Raw genomic sequence first — 19,966 nt, 5'->3', positions numbered from 1 at the left:
GTTTTAGTTTTCATTTTGCACTTAGCATTTGGTCTTTTCGACGTTCTCCTCTTTTTTTATGACAATGCCTACCTGTTGCGCCGTCAACTGCATGAGGAGAGACCAGATTCCTCGGGAAACACGTTTCAAAAATAAGGATCCATTGCATCGCTATGTGACGACACTAGCAGACGACAGAACGCCGCCACAAGCAGTACGTACGAAGCCTCGTCTGCTCAGCTCTGCCTCGTCCCGTTGCGCTAGCGTCGCCAACTCTGCTCTTTGTTGTGATGCACGTTGTCGCGCTCTAAGCCCAAGTTATACCATCAATGGGGGATAAATTTCAGAAAGACAGCCGACTTTGCAGCGACCATTTTAAAGAATTATGTTGAGACCAGACCGGAGCGAGCTAGGGCGAGTTCAGAATCTGGTGAGTTGGCGTCGGTGTTCTGCTGGTCCACATTAGCGCGCCCAAAAGGTATATGGTAGTACTTTCTTCGATGGAGTGTATCAAGTACTGTTTCGTACTGTCGCAAATTATGCCTGAATGGCCTTTTATTCGTGATGCTTGGTGCAGTTGACTTCTAACAGCGCTTGTCACATGCGCTGCAGCATTCGTCTTTCTCGTCAGTCGATCGTTTCTCTCGTTCTGTGTACATGAAACGTGGCTGTGCTATAGAGTTAGATTAAAAGCACGACTGGAATGTAAATGACACACTAAAGAGATAAACATCACCTGCCATCGATGAGAAGAGACGTAGTCCACCACCAACGCGAAAGTGACACAGCGGCAGCTGTATATCGAGTGGCTCTTCGAGTGTCAGGATTTCCGTGCCATTGCCTTTTCTTTGCTATACGAAAATTTGTTTTTTTAGGATGACCTAGGCTCGTCGTCATTTCACTACTTCTCCTAATTATGCTCGGAAGACAAGAACAAACCCTTTGTCGCTGCATGGTGAGGCATGCATGCCTGTTCACTTTGGTTTCTCTGAAATTACAGTGTTCCCCGAACAATGTTCACATTTATCACGTTCAGCTTTCTTATTCCTTTGATATTACAGTAGACGTTACACGAAAATAACGCGAAAAACTGAGGACGGAAGGGTGAAAGACGCGACTGTTTGAATTGAAATACACAGCAGACACCGAACTTCCGGGACATGACATTCAACTTCCGGTGGCTTCATTTGCGCCCGCTTCAGAAAGGGGGAATGCGGCATCCAGCCCCCTAGTGGAGATCAGTGTTTTAAAACGAATTCTGGAATACATTTGATGCCGCCACTTTAATCGTGTAAGGCGAACGCTCCTCGGACAGTGCACACAAACGGAACCCAGGTTGAGCACCGTGCACGGAACGCGGCGCATATGCGGGCAGCCACAGTAAGAAACGCACGGTGGAAACCAACCGAGAACGCTCAAACATTCTACTCGTAAATGCTCTGAGGAGGGGTTGGTGTGCACCAAGAAGAACAGTCTACCAGGCACCCCTCCCTCCCTCAGGAGAATTAGTGTGCATGCCCCAGCCCTCATCCACTTTCACTCGCCTTCGCCAACCGGCGTCTCAGCGCCAGATATTCGGCTGTGAATCGTTGGCATCTTGGCGTTTGCAGTGATTGCGAAGAGCAACTTCCTTCTCGCGTGTAAGGTCAGGTGCAAGTTCAAAATGAGGCCCCGTGCTGTGAGGAGAACAGCAAAGAATACAAGGCGCCGCTCAACTCGTAGGTGCACACGACGAAAGCTGCCGGAAGAAGGCAACCGTTTCCAAGACTCAGGTAAGATTCCTTATTATTGCTCGACGCGGTTCGTACTCTCACTGCAAACAGCAAACGCACTCTGGTAGCGTTCGCAAGCTTGGTGTGACAGACGCATGGGTAAATATTAAGTGTCTGTGTCACGGATCTCTCCGAATAACACTCGGACCGAAAGAATAGACTAGGCGACAATTGTACCCACACAGACGCACATTTAATACACCCTACGCAACACACACACTAGAGCACAAAACTAACACAAAACACAGGCTAAATACACACGATCCAGGAACACTGCTACCAGCGTCTACTACTAGCGTTCTCCTGTTACTGGTCGGCGTTCGTGCTCACGGTTGGTTCAGTGCGGCTGCGGCGTTGTGTGGATTCAGTAGCCAGCGTCGAGGCGGCGTTCGATGTGCTTGGGCTGGCTTCGCTGGCGGCGTCGCTGGCTGCGCCGTACAAGCTCCCGGACCAAGCGTCCGTGGAGGTGATGCCGGTGTTGATGGCGTTGGGGGCACCACCCGAATGGGTGGCAACAGCGCTGGAGACACCCCTGGCCGTAGCAAGTGGCAGCGTCCTCCGTTGACTCCCCGGAAAGGGCTCAGGCACGGAAGGAAGTCCACGACGCGAGCTCACCGGAGTAGTAGCCGGCGTCGCTCTCTTCGAGCCAAAGCGTCCCTGACCCGCCGGAGCATCCGCTTCTCTGTTCCTCACGTGCCTCGCTTTCCCTCGCACTTTTCTGGCCTTGGCGTTAGTCCACGTAAGCCTTGTCGTCGTCTTCTCCTTATTCTCTTCTCTACCAATCATCTCTCTCCACCTCGCCGAATGCTTCTCCACCAATCATCTCTCTCCACCTCACCGAATGCTGCTGCTTCTTTATTCTTCGGTTAATCCACGTCGTCTTCTTCACACCTCTTTCCTTGGTAATTTTATTTTATACTCTTAATATATATGACAGCCTGCGAGCATTGTAAAAGGCCTTGAAATTCATAATTCTAAGCTACTTTTCATTATGAAAAACCGCCGTCGGGTCGGAGTGGCTCTGGCTACTGATCCCCAGATCGTGAATGCGATGCCCGGCCACAGCATCCGCGTTTCGGTGGAGGCGAAACACTAAACGCCCGTGGCCTACTTTGTTCTTTAGCCTTCTTTCATGGCGTCGCTCCTAGCCATGTTGACGTTAAACCTACATACTGATACCTACTTTTGATTACGACATTTTCTGAGAGCATTCACTGTTGTGTCCCATGCACTTATGCGTTTTTCGCAATAAATGTTTCAGAATACGTTCATCCACACACTCACTTAGGCAACCGTACTTAGCAGCAATATTCACGCGGATTGAGACGCCGGAATTTCTGTCAGTGTGTTCACCTACGAGACAAAAATATATCCGCTTTCTCGCCGTAATCTCCCAAACAACAGACGGATAATAAGAGGAGCTGCACAATTTACTGCTCTCTCGAAACGCATCCTTAGGTGTTGTTCGAAATTAGTTACCGCGCACAATTCATTAAAAACTTTTGTAACTGTAGTGCGTCGCTAAGTTTAGAAACTGAACACTACGAGGGTTTTTTTTCTAACACCAAGTCCTACGGTGCTTCCTGGTCCGTGGTTGCCTTTTTCAGCGTTCTTCATGTTAACTGCAAAACCCGCACCACCGTGACGGCGTCCTGCACGGCGTTCGGCTACTAAGCACGAAGACACGGGCTAAACAGGACGCAACAGCCCAATTTCAATGGAGGCGGAAGGAAAAGACGGTGGCATGCTGTTGGATCTCAAAGCACGTTAAAACATTTAGCGGTCTAATATGTGCTGCGCTACGCATTTGTGCTGACCCTTGTTCTGTTGCCATAAACAAAGTACCGCTTTTGGAGAAATTTTAATCAGGTGTCTGCCCTGTGCTGTTACGCAGGACAGCGAGTGGTAACTGAATAAGAAAATTATCCCCGAGATGGCAGATTTTTGGCCACCTCGCAGACAAGTTGCGCCATCTCTCGCCACTGTGTCGCCACCACTGCGATTCTTTGAACGGCTGTGTACCGCGCGGTGGCCGCAATCCATGGCGCAGGAGCGTACGCGCTGGAAACTCTACCATGCTAACAATTTTGCCTTCGCAATGTCGTTATCGTAGGTAGTAATTCAGAAAGTCACAGCCGATTTCTGTGGTTAGTGGCGAAGTAGGTTCGCTAGCACAGCTTATCTCTGCTATACTTTTATAAGCGACGCAAACAGCACCGGTATTCTGTGAGGCCGCTGCGCCTTCTCATCGACAAAGACGTGCGACGCGGTCTCTTTCAACGCGACAGCGTTAAGGGCCCCGTGTTGCAGGAAAGCTGGTACCGTCACTTTCGGCGGCGTTGGCCGTGAACAAAAAATCCGGGTAGCATGAACAAATAAAACCTTGTAGGAAATTGGTCGAGTTGGTGAATCTAACCAGGCTTACGGAGTGCGATACGAGAACGCTGACCACTCCGCCACGCTAACTAGATGGTTTGGAATGAACTAAGGCGCGTCTACTGAATACGGTGTTGTCTTGGGTGCTTTCGAGAGACGCCGCACACTTAAATCACTCCCATCACTCCTCCTCGCAATGTTCGGGACTGCCCAAAATATAGCGCGCGACAGCAGCATTTCCCGATCTTTTCGATCGGGGGCAGTGGGGCCGTGTGGGCACGCAGGAATCACGCTGTGAGCGGCGAACAACGCAGCGCACATCCAAGGCGCGTTCACCACGAAGCTTGCGGCTTGCTGCCCGTTCGCACGGCGCGGTAGCTATGCTGGCGTTCGTGGCATCGGGTTTGTTGAGAACGATGTGCCGACGAACTACGACCGCAACTTGAGTCCCGCGCGTTTCAGTAAAGCGCCTGGCACCACTGCTACGTGTTTGGTGCTCCGCGCGTCCGTTTCAACGTACCTAGCAGAGACATTTGTCTCAAAGGGCAAAGCGTCGCGTTAAATGGGCGATGGCCTTCCGTGGACTCCCTGGCAGTGCTGCAACACGCTGTCGCGTTCCACTCTTAAAGGCGAAGGTTAAGCGTCCTCCAATTTGTTCTCTCTCTCCGTGAGGTTGAAGCACGAACGAGATGGTGACAACACCGCGCCGCCACAGTCTACTTCGGTGACAACGCCGCGCCGCCACCGTCTGCTTCATGCTTCAAACTCACGTATATACAGAGAGAAGGCGAGACAGCAGCTCTGGCTTTCACGAAGCAAATAAGGCTGCCTTATTCGCTGTGTAATTATTGCCGCTGTGAAACCTCTGTTGGTTTTGAGAAAAGGACAGGCGCAGAGCTTGTTCACTTTGTCGGTGGACGCCTCAAGCGCACCTCGAACGCCGACTGAACACTGAATTTCCAAGCGCTCAGTCGGCGTTCGTAGTGGGCTTGAGGTTTCTACCGACAAAGTAAAACCCTCAGTGGGCGCCTCATAATGGCGCTATGAGTGCATCCCATGCACGGAGGAAATTCACCGCAAACGCACTTCCCTACTAGCTTATTTTGGATATCTGTAATATGCATACTCATAATTAAATTATTCATGCACGCTTCAGTACATACCTTGAAGATACGTTTATTAGCCATCTGTGCGTTCACTAGACACATCTTCAATCATTTCTAAAAGTCGAACAGCCGTGGCGCAGGAACACGCCTTTCAGCGTCGGCATGCGATTGTGAATCACAAAAGACACGCCGACACCCTGCTGTCAGTACGCATTCTAAACAGGGTGTAATGTCGGTGGCATGCTTTTTTTTTTTGGTTAATGGGGTCTAACATCCCGAAGCGACCCAGGCTGCGAGAAACGCCGTACTTGAAGGTTCCGGATAATTTAGATCGCCTATAGCGTTCTTTAACGTGCACTCACGTCCCACAGTTGCACGGGCCTCTAGCATTTCGCCTCCGTCGAAGCCCAACCGCCGCGGCCGCTATCTAACCCGCGTTTTCCTGGTCAGCAGCTGAGCACGGTGACGATGCCATCCCATCCCGTACTTCAACATTAGCAGTATTAGTGGTTTATCAAAATAACATTAAAAAGGAAGGATAACATTTTGCTAGCCCCGGCATCTTGCCATCGGTACTGAAGCACCTGAGCTGGAGCAGCGGAAATAAAGGATAGCAGGATGAAACGAAAGAGGTTAATGGAAAAAGAGCAGATAGGAGGAGAGGTAATATACACAAATCATTTACACAATAATCAATGTATTAACAGAATTCATTGATAATAATATTCATTATACAACCATCAGCGCACTGTGGTCACTCTTCCGGCATCACCGATATTCGCCTGACTTGAGCGCGTGTTGTAGACAATGCATGCTGTTATCGGTCGTTCAGGTGCGTGCCCCTTACATAATCCCTGTCATCCCTTCTACTCAAGTGGTTGCAGCGACACGTCCCTGTTCTCAATGTTTCCCTTAAGTTCTACTTTTCCGTATGTCTGCGCGTAACATGGTTATAATGACACAGTTCGCGACGATGGGCCAGCCCCGGCGATTTCCTCTCCTTTCCTAGGGCTCTCGGTCATTAGGACAACGCAGTCGTTGTCATCAACCGATCTTGAAAGAATTTTTTAGGAAGGAAATGGCGTGGTAACTGTGTTAGTTCTCCGTGGACTCCACAACTTTGAAGTCAGGTGAAGGGAGGAGGGTGCGGGTGATGGAGTAAGGGGAGGAAGAGGTTCCGCGCAAGAAAGGGGGATTGAAGGGTTTGGAGGGCCTCGTCCTTCGAGGCAGGGATCTGTGGGGTCTCGCCAGTTGCGGCGAGGGTTCCTTGCCAATGGGCTGCCTGTTGCTAGAGCCGGCGTCGTCGCTCCGGCTGGCGCGGATGTTATGACTCGCTTCTCATTTCAATATTTTCTCTCACAAACTCTCCCCTCTCTGAACGCATCAGTTATTGTGGCTCAGCTCGATCCAGTGGAAAGGCCCGCGCACTTTTCTTTTGACCCTACCATCAGTTCCAACAACAACACGACCGCCTGGGGATCTTTAGCGTGGAGTGACATCACACAGCATACGGGCGCCTTTTGCGTCTTTCCTCCATTGAAGCATGATGAGGCGTAACGCAAAAGATATCCACGTACTGTGCGATGTGAGTGTATGTTAGAGATGCCCAGGTGGTCGAAATTATTCAGAAGTGTTTTACTGGGGGACCTTGGTGTTTTTACTTGTTCACTCCCACTTTCCTATTTTTCCCACAAGAACTGACAAAGTTACGGGGCCTTTCATTCCCTGGCAACCACACATTATACCACCACCACCATCTTGTTATTGCACTGCCGCATGAAATCGTTAACCCGGTGTATACCTGCACTTGACGGTTTATCTACACGGTATAAATCCCATGTTAATTCGCACTGTGCATTTGCACTTCCATTACCAGCTCAATTCTTTCTTTCTTAACTTTCTTTTACTATATTTCTGTTTTTTCTATCTTAGTTTTTCGCGTCTTTGATATTTCCAGCTACTGCTTTCCTGCCTTCCTGTGTCGTCTATTTTTCCTCCGTAGCATTTGGTCTCTTCCTTTCTTAACTGCTTTCTTTATGGATCACAGAATTGGTGACTTGGCGCTTTTGCCCCGGGCCAAGACCGTCATTTTTTTTTTCTTTGATATATTTCTCCATCTCACCTTCATGAACACATCGCATGATTTCGTTTCTTAAAAATTGGCTCCAAAACCAACAAAGGTCTGCTGGTCTATGTTTCTCGCCCTCTTGACTGTTTTTCTCGCGAGGAAAATTTCAAGGGCTGAAAAGAGTGAGAATTTGGAGGTAGTGGCTGTCTGCTTCTGTAAGGTGAAATGAGTTAGAAAAAATCACAAAAAACAAAGCTAAGGCAATGACCGCACCACTTTTCTTTAGTGAGCATGGCACATACCGCACCAGTGTTATCAGCTTATTTTTCCTCGAAGTCATTTGATCTTGGGCTGTTTTTATTTGAAATGAGAGAGGGAGAGGGGAATGAAATTTGCAACCAGAGGCATGTTCTTTCGTTTGAACTCAATGAAAGCAATTAGACGAAAGAAAAAACATTGATAATGCATCCGAAATTATCATAATCTTCTGGCGCTTGTGATGGCGCAAAAGTTCTGACGAAGCCCGCGAAAAAGCACTGCTTTACCGAACGCAGCATGATGTGATTGCATTACCGGTCTCATATTTCACGTTCTTGCACATAGTTACAAGGGGGTGGCAGTGCGCGGAAACGATGCCTATTACTCGGTAGTGCATGTTGCTCGAACAAACGTCGCCCGGTAGTTCTTTAAGCAAGAACTCGTACCAACAGAGAGGATGGGCGTCTTCGCCGACGAGCTCCTGGCCCTCACGGCCAAGAAGTTCGTCAACTACTACAACAGCCGCAAGGACCGCTGCATCCTGCGACGCCTCCAGCTGAGGGACATGGCCCTGAAGGCGCACGCGCTCAAGCAGCTGGTCGCTGTCTCAGGGCCAAAGAAAGCCGAACGACAGGCGAGGCCTGCGGCGAATCGGGCGTCGGCGAAGAAAGCGCAGGTGACGCAGCCCACCCCGCTTCATCCGATGCTGCTGCGGTCCAGTGTTGCTGCCGCCATTCGGGCGAAGGTAAATGCGGCTGCTCAACGCCACTTGCGTGCTGTTCAAAATTTCTTCATTTTAATTTTGTCCGAATGCCGAGGTCAGCTTAACCGTGGTTTCAGTTAACGGCGCGAGGTTGCTTCGGAAAAATATTGTAGCGTTAGCCAACAGTGGTGGGCCTAATTTTACGTAATTACAGTAAAGATATTTATGCGCGCGAGCACGGTAGTCCGTGGAAGGTAGCCTCTAAAGCTCGAAAACTGCTTGTGGCGACATGCGGCGCCAGCTTTCAGAAACAAAGTTGAAAGGTAGGTGAGTTCTTCCATTTGACAGAACATTCAATGCAGCAGGTAATTTTCCACCACATTGCGAAAAACAGCCGCTGCGTATCGCCACATGCAGGTTTCAGGCTACCTGCTACGGGCTGCCGTGCTCATTCTCGTAAGCGGATTGCAAAACATTTATTCCGCCAGAAAAGGTAAAATGCAGATGACCCTTGCTATGTGGCTATCAGTCCACAGCCGACCTGAATAAACCATTCAACGACCGGGTTTGAATGCCCACGTCTGAGCTGACAAACAGGGCCTCCCTTTGCTCGAGAGTAGGAACTTGAATATAAATTGCATGGCAGCACGCCTGCGTTGATTTGGATAAATGCTTCATAGCTGCATTATACCGCAGCTTGGACGCCTGGCGGTAAACTGACCTCGAGGGCTCACCTTACGGTACTCCTGAAAATGTGCTCGTAATAGAAAGTTACTGCTTTTTCGGAGAAGTGATTACCATTTATTATACATCTTGCACTGAGTAGCTGGATAAAATACCATGTCCAGCTTTTTCGGGCAAAAATGTTCAAAAATAGAAAATTTCGAGACAAACCTGAATAGAAAAATATGATTGTTATAGTGAAATCTTGCATTATATGAAAAAAAAAAAACGTTTATTAAAAGTTCCCCGCTCAACAATGCTATTGTCCAGAATTCCTGGGTATAAATTGCCAACGCCAGTTCTTTGCTGGACATGCCACTTTTTTGCTTCCCTTGGAAGCTTTTCTTTTGCGGCTTCCGCATGCAGCGCCGGGAATAGTCTCATTTTTCTGTGCATGACGGAACAAGCGCTCGTAATTCTGCTCAGCAATAGACAGTTTTAGCAGAGCGTATTTGCACCTCCGCTCCGGTAAGCCGGCTAGCGGGAGCGCTACTGCGCATGCGCCGAACGGTCAGACGGGAGCGTACCGGCCCTTCCGTTCCGCTCGCGCGGAGTCCCAGCGGAGCGCGGAACGGCGAGACGAGCGCGGCTCAGGATAGGCCTTCTCACTCTAGGCGCTGGCTTGCAACTGTGCTCGTTAACAAAAACAAAAAAACTTCTGCTAAAAAACAGCATGTGCTTAATACATTACATGTTATAAAATGTTTACGTGCAAAAATATGCCTTTATAGTGCGATGGAAAATAAAGTTATTAATTTTTTCTTTTGGCTAGTTTCACATTTCAACGCCAGGGGCTCTTTGTGCAGTTCGCTTCGTTCCCGTTCAGCTAAAAAGAAATCAAATGGCCAACGCTCCGGTTAGGGCGCGCGGGAACCGTGAGCGGAGCTGTGGCGCAAATACGCTCTGCTAAAACAGTCTATTGTTCCCGCTAGCCTATTTGTAACTCTTACTGCTATTTGTGAAACTATTATTTGTTTTCATTCTCGTCATTGACAAAAGTCAACGACCTGCCGAACGCTCCATCTACGAAGCAACTGACCTCGCGGCATGAACACAAGTTAAACATTAAGTAGTGCAATAAAGACAGCAATCTTCTGCTTTGGTCTTCCTTCAGCACTTTTCTAGATGAATCCCTTTGTTGACCACCTTTTCATTCCACGTCTTCAGGTGGTACAAAACACTAATCGCAACTTGTACAGTCATCCATAGGCGTAGAGAACTCGAACTCCATGCCGCCTGGGCTCTGCATGGATAGATGGATGGATGGAAGGTAGGAGCTTCCCCTTTGAAACGGGGCAGTGGTTGTTGCCACTAGGCTCAGGTTTTTCCTTTATTTTTTGTTTAACTCTGCTTTAAGTTGTTAATAAAATTCTCCATTTTCTTTAAAAAGTCTTCCTACACTTTAAAACGTATGTCACCTCTCTGCTTTTGTGCCACCATTCCTCCAATCGCTTTTTGCTAATTTCCACCACAGATTTATTTACATGACTTTTGTTATCTCTAAACCCTAAGGCCTCAGGAAGAGTGACTGTGCCAGCATCAACATCGGGATGGATACCATCACATTTTAGGAATAGGAGTTCTATTGTTTCTACAGATTTACCACACACAGCACATGTGTCATCTTCTTGGTTAAATTTCTTTTTGTAGCCGCGCGTTCTAAAACACCCTGACCTATCTTCAAAGAGGAGGGCACTGCCTCTTTAGTTATAAAATGCACAGCGGCGCGCTGAACGACGTCTAGCGGTGGCGCCTGGTTCGAGACAGCGCATCTCTGACTGTGGTCTCGGCATCAGACTGAGATATATCGAACCAGGCCCTGCCGCTAGACGTCGCTCTGCGCGCTGCAAACAGCAGACGGCACGGAGTTCTAGCGCTCTAGAGAGCCCAGTGGATGACTGCATGTCTGCTAAAAGAACACGTAATCAGCGTTGTTGCCGGAGAAAGTACTTTGCCCACCAAGGGGGGGGGGGGGGGGGGGGTTCAGGCACAGCCCCGACAGAACAGCTTACTACGCTACGGCCCGTTGGTCACCCGGCGAGTCCGAATGGCTGAAACCACTCCTGGAGGAGGAAGACAAACAAGGAGCCTTCAGCGTTTTATTTCTGTTGAATGGGCAGTGTATTTATTTCTTTTGTTCTTTGTACAGTGTGGGCAGCGAGCAGTGTATTGGTCTGTGGCAGATATGTCGCAGTCGATAAGGTGTACTGGATTCTGTATTGGTGTCTTTTCTGGAACTACAAGGAAACAGGAGCACATAGCGTTGTTATACATGTTATTTGGCAGCGGAAAAGTGGAGTACACGGATGTGCAATATGCACAAAACTGAATATACCAAGAAAATGACGATAGCTACATGCAGGTTTGCATGCCACGCCGTTTGATATTGCAGGAAAAAACAAAGCAGTAACTGCGAGAAGTGTTTTCACACGCTTCAGCCCGCTGCAGTCACTGCAGTGTCATCTTTGACAACCTCAAATCTGCAGTACGCAAATATTTCCTGTTTAGCGGGGAGACAAAGGGTTGCACAGAAAGTGCGCAGTTAGCCTCCTAGTATCGAGTGAGAAATTTGTAACAGCTGATGAGTGTTTATCAGTTTCTTTGTCGACTTTGTGTGCAGGAACTCAAGAACCCCGAAACCGCAAGAAACGCCCAGGCTCATTCGGAGCTTGACGATACGCCGGAGCTTAGCCGCTGTGATGGCGGCCCGCCTGGTCCCAGCGCCCTCAGCCCAGATGTGTGCCGCGCAGGAGATGGAGCCAGTGACGGCGATCACCTGTTGTGTGAGCCCGGTGCGCTGGATGACGAGTACCCTGTCGAAGGCGCCCCGTTTCCGTCGTGTTAGTACGAGGACAGCCTCACCGAAGACGAATCGGCGGGGAAGCCACACCTCGGTTTTCAGGACGACGACCAGCCATGAAAAAAGAAGGCTCCTCGATTCTCATGCAGGGCACGTCGAAATCCCATCGCATGTTCTACGGCGACCTCGTCGCCAACGGAAGCGACGGCACTTGTGTTTCTCAACTGCGCTTGCTCTGAACGTTGTCACCAATTCAAGCATTTCAGAGGCTGCAATCGTACTGCTCGCATGTATATCTCGAGTCATTATCATTGCCTTCGCAAATAAAATAGAGCCTTGTTAACGGAATATGAGCCAAGTGACGCTCCTTCTCTCTCTACACACGCTGTGGGGTGCGTCTGTTTTTCCAGGAACAAGCTTCAAAACCTCGTTTTGAAACTTGCTTTCAGGGTTGCACAGAGGAATTCTCAGATGTAAAGTGGATCTAAGCGCTCGCCTGGATTTACGGCGTGTAAAATTGACGTTCGCGTCCGAATGAGTTCATGCTTAGCATGGGACGCTTTCTTTTGTTTCTTGAGCTTTATGCCAACCTATGCGTTTCTCGATTCACAGAGGACAAGGCAGGCAGATAAAGTGGAGCGATCCGCCCGAATAACGTTTGCTTGGTGTGCCGCTCTAAAAAAATGGAGGACGCTGGTTGCAGCACTGCCAGGGAGTCCACGGAACGCCATCACCCGTTTGGCGCGATGCGTTCTCTGCTACATACGGTTAAATGGACGCGCGGAGTGTCAAACCACGCAGTGCAGAGCTCGAGGGGGAGGGAGCGCTCTCGTAAGGAGCAGCGATCAGGAGCGGGAGCGTGCGCTAGCCTCCCTCTGAGCGGCGGCAGTACTAGCCTCTCAGCAGGGCCCAACTCCAGTCGGCAGTCTTCGGCAGCGCTCCCAGCTAGCCTCGCAGCCGGGCCCAAGTCTACTCGGGCAACGGCGGCGTAATGGCGTCGCGGGGTATCTGTTGGCGTTGTGGGGTACATTGCAAGAAAGAGCAGGGGAAGGAGTGCGAGGAGGTGGATTTTTCACGGGCAGCCGCCGATGCCGCCACCGGCTTTTCTGCCACACGAGCTTCTTAACGCTGTCGCGTTAAAAGACGGCTGGCGGTTTGTCATTGCTATGCAAGAAATAATGTGCGAAAGCACGGTTTTTGCAGGTGAGCACCACCGCCGCGTACCTCAGTGTTATTTAGGTCTCCACTCACCCAGAAAGCCAGTTATGCTCCTTACCTTTCCTCGAAGCAAATGGATTCTCAACATTCTGCTAGTTTTTAGAAAAGGAAAGGCACATAACTGGCTTCAGTCGTATGCGAGCTTCACCGCCTGATCACAGCGCGAATAAGGTGTCCACTGACGCAGTTAGCCAGTTACGCTTGCTAATCAGAGGATTCACGCGCGCACACACACACACACACACCGCTGAAACCCCCTGGAAGGTGGCTTGGAGTGATTTCGCACTGGAAGGGACCGACACAATGGTGTAGAGACTAGATATGGCGCTGGCGGCATTAATTCAACTGGATGACACGCAGTGACCAAGACGATGCGCATATAACTGTGCCCGTCGCGCCGGTTCAGTATTCCCACCAAGGGCCGTCACCAGCGTCTGAGCCCCTGCCACCTCAACAGATGCCTTCTGTGAGTCAAGGCTCCCTTCCGCCTGCTGCGAACTCGTTCCGTGTTACCATCAAGCCTACATTGCGCTTTGATATGGCTGCCATCCCTGCCCGCAATGTTCAAACCACAACTGACCACGCTCTTGGTTCTTCGAGCTACTGCGGGTTTGTCGTCCATCGCCCATCGAGCACCATCACGGTAAACTTGCCATCCTTGATGGATGCCCAGAAAATGTGCGCAGTTACGCGGATCCTCCTGGATAACAGCAAGCATGTCCCGGTGCAAATATATTTTGCATCTGCTCCTGAAACCCTCCGCTTAATGGTTTATCATGCCGACAGCACGAGCCCTCCCGAGAAGGTGCACGCAAACATTCCCTGCTCAACTCACGTAGTACTGTAAGCACGGCCTATGGGGTGCCGGGGCTCGTATCTGCTCAACCTGCAAGGCCCGTTGACTCGCCCGAAGTACGTTACCTACTACGGTGCGAACGCCGAACCACAGCACTTCCGACCTCGTCGTATTTTTTTCGTTATCGCTGCCACAAAGAAGGACATATGCAAAATACCTGCCCTAAACCAGCAGCGGTTGCGGACATGAATGAAGCAAAACTTCCTTGTGGCCTGTGCAAATCGCCGGACCTTGACATTCGCTCCCCCGCTTATCCAAACAAGAAGCAAGCTAAGAAGTTTCACAAGTCGCCTGCAAAAATGGATGATCCTGCAAATAATCACTTTGCAGCTCTCGCATGTGACGACAACGACTTCCATGAACTTCCTTTATCTGATCCCGCTGCTCACCATACGTCTTTTCACCAGCGTATATATGCACAAGCGGCTCACCTTCCCGTATCAAACGGTACGCCAAAACGTCCAGTGCATCCATCACATGTGGATACCTAAGATGAAGACACAGCTTTAAACAATGCAATCGCGGAGGCTCGCCGCCGACTAGACGAACTCACCCAGCGCCGGGAACATCGTCGTTCTCAATCCTCTCGAAGAATTCTAATAACTCGGGAGCAATCATCAGAGCGTGAAAGATAATAAGGAGGCCAAAATAAAATTATGAAGGAAAGAGGATGATCGGGCTAGCAGAAAAGCTACAAGAACTCGAAGACGTCCGGCACACCATATACGCCGACGACATAACACTCTGGGTGCACGAAGGCAGCGACGGTCACATCGAAACGGCACTGCAACTTGCAATCGAGACAATAGAGGAATACCTTGTGGGTAAGGGATTACGATGTTCGCCGACAAAGTCGGAACTCCTACTCTACAGCCCTACGCAGGAGGGCAGACCACACGGGTGTGGTCGGAATGTGGCAACGACCAGACGACAATAGGAAGATCTCAGACTACGCACGGGCACCGGAGAAACCATCCCGATAGTGCACAGAATTAGGATCCTTGGCATGATAATCAAAGCCAATGGCGTCAATTTCGAAATGATTACTAAATTAAAGCACAAGACGGTTAACGCCATGCGAATCCTCAAGAGGGTCACCAGCAGAAGAAACGGAATGAGGGAGGCCAGTCTCACACGACTGATACACTCTTTCGTCATGAGCCGTATTGTGTACGTCGCGGCATTCCACAACTGACACAGGAGAGAAGACCACGGTCAACGTCCTCATTCGCACGGTGTACAAGATAGCACTGGGTCTACCCGAGTACAACAGCACGCAAGGCTTGCTCCACCTCGGGCTTCACAACACGCACTATGAAGAAGCATAGATGGCGCTAGCATTTGAGCGCGTTGTTAAATGTTTAGTTTAGAATAAATGGTACTGGTCGCAGTTAACTCTAACGACAAGGGCCATTAATGATGAGGGTTATGAGCTTAGAGCTGTCACTAAGATTCGGACAAAAGTTTCTGGATTACCTCAGCTTATCCAGGATATACAAAGTGAAAGATGTAGGCACTCACTTGTACATTGGCGTTGGCGTTGACAATGTTCTAGACGGCGATGGCTTTAAGCAAACAAAGGGCGCATAACTGGCTCCTGGTAATGTGGATGCCTAATTTTTGCTTTGATTCGTGGTGAAAGAAAGATGCTGACATGTGGCACTGCAGCAATTCCTAGGAAACAGCGTTCATTTGGTGATCAATCTCTCGCGATCAACTAGTAACTGCATGCGGCCTCCCAGGGTGGGAGGGATGGGGCCCTGCCTATCCAGTGCGCGGAACGCAATCAAAGCAGGCTTTTGACACCAACGCCATGTACATGAAAGCGAGATTGAGGTCTCCACTGACCCACAGAGCCGTTTGTGCGCCTTTCCTTTAGTGAAAATGAACATTCTTTACAAACTTGTCAACGCAAATCAATTCTATGAACGCCGTCGGTTCACTTGTTTTGTTTGGTTTTTGAGGAAAGGAAATGGCCCAGTAACCGTCTCACATATCTCTGTGGGCACCCGTACCGGGCCGTAGAGGAAGGAATAAAGGAGGGAGGAAAGGAAGAAAGGGAACACTGAAAACTGAAAGTTGCATTTTGAGGAAAAACGTGGCGTTGCACAGTGGCGGAACACCTGTGGCTCGGTGTGAGTAGGGATCGATAGAGAAAAGGCGACGGTGTCGGCGTCAGCCACCTGCGCCGTGGGTGAGGTCATTCATGCCCCGCAATGCGCCGGCTCCCGCGAAGCGCGCTGTTGAATAGCGTGGTGAAGCTGTTCACTTCAATAACAGAGTCTCAAATGGAGCCCGAAACGCCAAAAGTTACACCCTACTGGTGCCATCGAGGTTCGCCATTGTTTGCATTAGGCTCCAATGATTTTCCCAGCGGTACTTGAAGGCCCTGCCTGCGTTGTCTTCCCTCTGTAATCTTCTCACCATCACCAGCTTACGCTACGTGATCCACTCAGCATGCATGACACTTGCGCTGATATTTACAGGCACTCGAATCCAGTGCAGTGGTAGCTTGCTGTAGCGCTTGCAGCGCCTCTCACAAAGATGTTCCTAGCAATAGTTCGGCCGACCCATTTTCTCAGGCACCGTAGCGAGCAAGCGACCGACCACACGTCCACGAGCCCCCAGCCGCGATCGCCGCGTTCCTGCGGCATCTTAATTCTCGTCGGCGACGAAAGACGCCGTTCCCTGGTTTGGAGGAACAACCGCTCTGTAACACCTATCGCCATCTGTCGACTGAGTCGATAGCATTGAGGATGTTCTTGACGCTTTGGTTACAGTGCGAAAGCACCGCCATGCGAGCAGCGCGTCCCCTCTCCCGCGTCCGCAGGAACACTAGAAATGCCAAGAAATACTACAACCGACAATACAGCCGCCTCACCGAAATGTATAAGCCGTGGTAAAAACAGCGCAGCGACGACAGACACAGAGAAGACAGAAGAAGACGGACAAGCGCTTGTCCGTCTTCTTCTGTCTTCTCTGTGTCTGTCGTCGCTGCGCTGTTTTTACCACGGCTTAAAGATGCACCAACTAGCTCAGTTGTCGGTTCTTCTGCACCGAAATGTATGCGACGAATGATCAATGCTGATGGTTCACAACATAATCAGCACGGTAAAGCAGGGCGTGCTTCGTGGGTGGAATCACAGTGCACGGTGAACAGCGTCGCGAGTGAGCTTCTGAGCCGGCTCACTGCTGGTCGCCTCGCATAGCCAGACCAACCTGACATCCACCGGTGCGCGTTCTTTTTACCGGGCGTGTTCACGGAGAAAGGATCGAGGTGATCAAGGAGGACACGTTTCTTTTTATTTCTACCAGATGTCTTCTCTGCAGTATATATATATATATATATATATATATATATATATATATATATATATATATATATATATATATATATATATATATATATATATATATATTTGTTTTTTGCGCGCGTACGTCTATGCGCTTGAGACAAGACAGAAGAAAATAATGGTCGATGTTGACAGACGGCAGTTTGGTGCCGCTGCTGCTGCTGCTGCTCGTTGTTGTTGTTGTTGGGAAGAATGAAAAAGAAAGTGCACAGGCCTGGCCACTGCCTCAAGCCGAGCCACAGCCGCTGCGGCGTGCTGACAGTAGGAGAGTCGAAAGGTAGGAGAGGAAAGATAAGGAAAGATGCGCTTGGTATTAGGTCCCGGTCCAATCCCGGATGCAGTGCAATACCGGCCAAGCCGTGCCGGAGTGCTTCAAGCACTGCGCCATATTTCCAAAAATAGGTGAGGTCAGGTGGCTGTTGCTGCTGCTGCTGCTGCTGTTCTCATTTGCTCAAGTGGGGTCAAAGCCTTATTTCTCAAGCATTTCACCCTGATTAAGCCGAGCATCAGGCCTGGGAAGCTTGTACCCATTGTATCTCCGGTGGGTGCCCAGCACCTTCCGCATGCAAGGCGGATGCTCAACCACTTGGTCACGGCTGCGGTGTAGATCTTGTTTGTCGCCGGAACAGTTAAGGGAACTGCTTCTTCAAGAGACTTCGTAGTTCTGATATTTCACCTTAATCGTTTCGAACTTTTAGGTACTTGTTCGCTCTTGCTTTCCTTGGAGTGCTCACCAGGATGGTGTTTTGCTTCTCGTTTTGCATAGATTGTGTCCGCTTGAAACCCTCCCGTGTCGAGCGCTGCCGCATTTTTCGCTGCTTCTTGGACATCGGCTCCCCTGAGGATTCCGAGGTGAAGTCCGAGGTGAACTTAGAGTCTGTTCTTTAGAGAGTTGGCTATGCGGTGGGCGATAGTCCCTCCTTAGTCTCCTTAGTTGCTCGACCATGTCGTCATGCATATGGGTAACCAGCTCGATTCCCAAAACATCAGCCGTCGCTCAGTTAATATATTTCCTCGAGCGATGGAATCCGTGGCGTGGTTCCCGGCCAGCCCGGTGTGCACCGGTGCCTAGATGATTGAATGTTTTCCTTCTCTTGAGCCACATTGGCTTAAAACGTCTAGAGTTTTTTTTTGCCTATTCTGCCTCTCAGTAAATTTCAGCAGGCAGTTCGCGAGTCCGAGATGATTAGAAGAGGTTCCCTCATCTCTTGCTTTCGTCTACGGTGAGAGCAATCGCGGTCGCCCCTGCTTCAGTAGAGCCACAATCTCTTATAATGACTCCGGTTTACTGCTCGTGAGCTTAGTCTATTTCCGCTGCAACCGTGGCTCTGTGTTTTGGGTAGCTGGCGGCGTCTATGAAGAATGATTATTTTTTGCCAGCGATGCGCTTTTCAAACGCATGCGTCCTGCTTCAATCCTGCCTGGGTGCAGTTGTGGGTGCACGTGCATAGGAATGCGTGGAACTCTGTGGTTCGATGTGGTGTCGCCATCTACGCCCACCGTCTCTTGGATTTTGTGGCTTGTCAGGCCAGCCTAGTCGACTGAGTAATGCCCTTCCGGTGCTCGTATGCATAAGACTGTTTTTGAGGATGAGAAGTGCTTTCCAATTCTCTATGTATGTGTTTGAGATTCCGAGGTCCATTAATTACGGCAACAAGGCTCACAGCACTGTTGTTGCTCCCACCGGGCACCGTAAGCTAAAGAATGTAAATTACGCGCTTGTGTCATTTTGATGAACCTTGAATGAAAACTGTGCGAACAGGCGAAACGTGCGAAAGCGGTCAAATTAAGAACAAGAAAAACACGCTTTGACGAACCTCGCACGCGGAACATTGATGCACCACGCACCAGACGACGTCTTCTGAAGATTTACAAGCATTTCTCCATTCCTTGAAGTTATTTTGTGCCCACCAAAAAGCTTAAAGTCCCACTCCACTGCCAACTGTTTGTATTGTTCGACAAATGTTTGGCACCGTGACGGCTACAACATGGGCTCCCAACCAATCGCTCACATTCAGTTAGGAGTGGAGAGAACAATTGAGCGTGTGCAGTGCATGTCTTCAGTAGCGGAAAAGGCAATTTTCGGCGCACGAGATCCTGATTATAAATGTTTGTGGAAAGTCCTACGAGTTTATTATTTTTTTCCCAGCTGTTTTGAACAGCGCACTCGCGTATTTGTCACTGCACCGGTGCAGTGCGCGTCTTTATTGCAGCATATGACGGAGTCTTCGGTGGGGAGTTTTATATATTTTTGAGCTTTTCATGCCCCACCTTTTTCCCCGGCAATTTTGAAGATGACGCTCCCGCATTAACTACGCCTAAACCCTCATTTTAGACACGTTTCCCGACTTTAAAGAGCCTCAACTTTTACTACTTACGTTTGTCAAGGACGCGACAGTCTGCAATGAAGGTAAATTTGACTAAAACAGTTACCATGAGACCACACTATATTACATAGCAACAATGAGTGCTTAGCGCCTCAATTGACGCCTATACTTATGATCCGTTTTATATCAGATTTGTGGTGCGCTTAACAAGATTGAAAATTATCTTCCGATTTTATTTTTGCCTTCTATTGCTCCAATTCAAGAAAAACATTGATTGTCAACTATGCCTTGTTTTCTGGAAAAGCAGCACATTTTTTCACCTACTCAGTATGGTTTCCGGCAAGGGAAAATCATTCACACCCTCCTGAAAGATTTCTCCGATCAGCTGAATGCAGCTTTCGATAATAATAAAGTTTCTTGTGCGCTC

The 19,966-nt window shown here is 49.4% G+C and overlaps 1 protein-coding gene across 1 annotated transcript; it reads left to right on the top strand.

Annotated features, from left to right (window-relative positions):
* Nucleotides 1-1,397: 1,397 nt before the first annotated feature.
* On the top strand, nt 1,398-15,187 carry LOC144120003 (uncharacterized). Its single transcript, XM_077652491.1, has 4 exons — nt 1,398-1,751; nt 8,012-8,304; nt 11,606-11,777; nt 15,060-15,187. Exons 1-4 carry the CDS (start codon nt 1,643-1,645, stop codon nt 15,185-15,187), a joined length of 702 nt encoding a protein of 233 aa, XP_077508617.1. The 5' UTR covers nt 1,398-1,642.
* Nucleotides 15,188-19,966: the final 4,779 nt, after the last annotated feature.

The sequence above is a fragment of the Amblyomma americanum genome, chromosome 2 (genome assembly GCF_052857255.1).
Source record: "Amblyomma americanum isolate KBUSLIRL-KWMA chromosome 2, ASM5285725v1, whole genome shotgun sequence".
In the NCBI taxonomy this organism is placed as follows: domain Eukaryota; kingdom Metazoa; phylum Arthropoda; class Arachnida; order Ixodida; family Ixodidae; genus Amblyomma; species Amblyomma americanum.
Note: the sequence above shows the minus strand (reverse complement) of the source record. Positions and strands in the feature narration are given on the sequence as shown.

Excerpts from the sequence above, each read along its gene's own strand:
- LOC144120003 (XM_077652491.1), top strand. The coding sequence starts at position 1,643 with ATGAGGCCCCGTGCTGTGAGGAGAACAGCAAAGAATACAAGGCGCCGC. Across the intron at positions 1,752-8,011 it reads CAACCGTTTCCAAGACTCAG|AGAGGATGGGCGTCTTCGCC; the intron begins GTAAGATTCCTT and ends TCGTACCAACAG. Across the intron at positions 8,305-11,605 it reads CTGCCGCCATTCGGGCGAAG|GAACTCAAGAACCCCGAAAC; the intron begins GTAAATGCGGCT and ends CTTTGTGTGCAG.